The sequence below is a fragment of the Sipha flava genome, unplaced genomic scaffold (genome assembly GCF_003268045.1).
Source record: "Sipha flava isolate LNK unplaced genomic scaffold, YSA_version1 564_pilon_pilon, whole genome shotgun sequence".
NCBI lineage: Eukaryota > Metazoa > Arthropoda > Insecta > Hemiptera > Aphididae > Sipha > Sipha flava.
The window spans coordinates 314-3821 of NW_020273545.1; the positions used below are offsets into that span (position 1 = coordinate 314).

General features: G+C 25.8%; 1 protein-coding gene across 2 annotated transcripts; it reads right to left on the minus strand.

The window, feature by feature from the left end:
* Positions 1 to 381: 381 nt before the first annotated feature.
* Positions 382 to 3297, minus strand: LOC112691126. 2 transcript variants are annotated; one of them, XR_003149282.1, is made up of 9 exons: positions 3108 to 3297; positions 2040 to 2161; positions 1762 to 1822; positions 1551 to 1679; positions 1388 to 1446; positions 1136 to 1322; positions 867 to 1068; positions 621 to 775; positions 382 to 415 (listed from the first exon to the last, which is right to left on the minus strand). XR_003149282.1 is itself a non-coding variant. In XM_025565276.1 (8 exons), exons 2-7 carry the CDS (start codon positions 2133 to 2135, stop codon positions 899 to 901), a joined length of 702 nt encoding a protein of 233 aa, XP_025421061.1. In that variant the 5' UTR covers positions 2136 to 2161; positions 3108 to 3297; the 3' UTR covers positions 773 to 804; positions 867 to 898. The 2 variants fall into 2 exon arrangements, 1 of the variants encoding a protein (XP_025421061.1); XM_025565276.1 differs by lacking the exon at positions 382 to 415 and having other exon boundaries at positions 773 to 804.
* Positions 3298 to 3508: the final 211 nt, after the last annotated feature.

Sequence of the window (3508 nt, forward strand, 5' to 3'; positions counted from 1 at the left end):
AAAACTTACAGCAATAAACTTTATAAAAGCTGAAGCTTGTTCTACTTTAGATGGATGCCAAGTCAAAGGTGTACCACAATTTTTTCTTTTTTTATCCAATTTTAATGTAATTTATTGAAATAAAAATGGTATCAATCTCAAGGCTGCAATGGTATCATTACCTAGGTAGATATTAAACACAATTATAACTAATTATTCTTATTAGTTATAATATACAATAAACCTATGACATAATGTTAAATAGTTTACCAGACTTTGAAGGAGTTCTAAGTTCTTGTAGTGCTAAAGACTCTTGTACACCAAATTTGATATTGTGTTTTTCAATAAATTGTGATAATTTAATTATAAACCCATCAAACTTAGTAAATAACAATATTTTCTTATCTGGGTATAATATTTCAAAATCAATTTCAATCTGTATAATTAATAAAATATATTAATTAAAGACTACACAAAAAATAAAGTTAATGACACTATTATGTTAAATAAAATGCAGAAATAATGTATCATACAAATACAAAATATTTTAAGTGTTTGAGCCAATTAGGTTAGAGCAATGAAATATTTTATTTCAAACTATTATGCAAATCTTCAAAGGTGTAATATTATAACTTAATTACCAATAGATAGCCTGTAGGTTTTTTTTAAGCAGGATAATTATGCGTTTCTAAAAATGCCTTCTTAATTCTAAAATTAGAAGTTTCTTGCCAGTATTTGAATAAAATGTGTTCAGGCTCAACATTATTTTTTAACCATTGAATTCTGTCTTCATAATCTATTAACAATAATTAATTTTTTTCTGAACTGTTAACAATTTTAGGTAAATCAATTTAAAGAACTATTATAGAAACAATTGGTAATAGTACCTGCATCATTGATTAAATTATTTCCATCATCATTAACACATGATGTAGTGGCAGGGGCTCCAATTTTTTTTAATTTTTTTTTTTTTTATATTACAGTATTTATCATACAATTTCCCTCTAGTTGGAATTAGTATTTGTCCAGTTCTACAATATGGTGTGTAATATGTGTCCTTGGATTCAGTAGGGAAAATCATTTCTATTTCTTAACATGGAATGTATGGTTTTAGAATTAAAATTATTTTCAAAGAGATATTATTTTAACTGTTTACCTTCTGCTAACAGTAAAAACTTAGATTTAGTAATTTGGTGATTAGGTTCTGTTTGTAATTCATGTTTGACTAATACTGATGCAAGAGAATTCCTGGAAGCATTATTTAAAATGCCTTTTGTGGTGTACAATTTTAAAATCATTAAACCATCTTGGTATTTTTTCAAAATGTCGTTTACAATGTTTCCCTAGAAAATTTTTTTTAACTTAATTCTTTGATTTTTATTAGAATACAAGGTAAAAATACTTATACCTTTTCGGAATCAATAACAGTTATCATTTTTGACAATCTACTTGAGGCAGGAATACTTTCTAAAATTATTTTGTAAATATTAATGGTAATTTTAATTTAGTAGTCAATGTTCATTGAACTTTAAACTTATAAAAATGTATATTTAGCATTAGTTGGATAATACCATTAATTATTGTATTGGATTTATACATTAATAAAGATGGTATTACAACTGAAGTGTCATCATCCATTTCAAATAGTAAATTCTGAATATTAATACACCCTACATCATCTGAAATAGTGTCTTCTGAAACTAATATTATGAACATCTAATTAGATTGTTTAAAGGTATCTAAGCACATAATTTTTGGCTAATTATTAAAAAGTATAAATACATGACGTTCCCGGATTATCATTAATAAGAATATTTTGACAGTGTACATCTTTGTTAACTTTCTGTAGGGATAAAAAATATTTAAATAAATGCAACAGAAAAATATTAAACATTTTATAATATTAAATATATACCTAATATAAGAATAATTAATTTTTACTGTCTACCCAATAATACCTATAGAAATACCTATCCTTTATAAAACAATTTCAACATACTTTGTGTAAGTACTTACAAATAGATATTCAATTCTATGTACTTAGGTATTGTTTTACTCACTTGATTTTTTTTAAAATTAATAAATTTATTAAGGAAAGTAGATCGTCTACCAACTTTAGGTATAAGCTCTTGAATCATAGACTCTGTTAATGTCATAAATTGCTCATGCCCAATTTCTTCGTCTAAAATATATAAATAGGTATTTAAAACTAAAAATATAAATTATAATGCATTAACAAATAATTGTTCCAGTCTTGTGTAGTAGGTCTCTAATATGATATCAAAAGGACGTTTAAGAAACACATTTAATTTAATTTTTGTTTTTCAAAGGTTATAGTGTAAGTTAAGGTCTTAGACCACAAATCATAGAGTACAAATGCTAAGTATATAGTTAACGTTTGTAAGAAGGTTATAAAATAATTAATCAATGATACATAACAAGATATTAATAGATTGTATGAATATATTAAATATTTACCTACAGGCTACAATCACAGATTTTATAAAATGCTACAATACTCATATAGTGATAATCACAAAGCTCAACACGATCTACCTATCTCTTCTTTTAATATCCCACATGCCAGTTTCGCTGAGTAAGTACTTCAGGTAAAATTGGAAGGTGGGTACTGAGTCTTTATAATTTTGAAAAATTGACACTTAGTAGCCAGTAGGTAGTAGATACTTACTCAATTAGAACATGATAATACTTTAATCATTGATGGCCAAGTAGAAACAAAGAGCCCAAATGCAAATAATATTTTTATGGATGTAGGTAGAGGTGAAATGAGAGATTAAAATGTATGTTTGCACTATCTACTTAAAAGTATTTTCGCGCCACTGCCACATGCCACTACTATAATTACTCAGAAAACCAGCTAGGTATAAGGTTAAAAGTCGATTAAAAAGCCAATTTTACTTTTTAATGATAATTCATTTATATGATTTAAAGGCTCAAACCATATAATATAACAATATACAAATAAAATTAAATAATGTTACTATAAAAAAAGAAACTTATATATAATAAAAACTTAGTTTAAGTTATATTCCATATTATACTATGAGCACTCTAACTACGTTATTTCATTACTATTAACGAAATAAATATAAAAAGTACTAACTTACCGTTAAATTTTCCAATAAAATCTTCAAATCCCCATTCGGCCAAAATATTTTTTCATAAAGACGTCCATTGTCTATTAAAATAACTTCACAAGCACGTAAGAGTGTAAGACAAACTGACAAATATAATATATATTTTATTAAATTTGGCTGTTACGAATGCGGACTGCGGAGTGTGTGACTGCGGGTGCAGGAAACCGAGGAACGAAATATACGACGTCGGTTGATAAACAAGTAAACAAAAAGAAAGGAAAACCCACATAAATTAAAAATACTTTTATTCGTGATTTAAAAATAGCAAAATTATCTACATACCAATTTATACCTAAAAATTTAGTAGAGACAAGTAAACAATTTAGTTGACATTTAAAACAACCATTTAATAATAGTTGCTTCAACTAAAT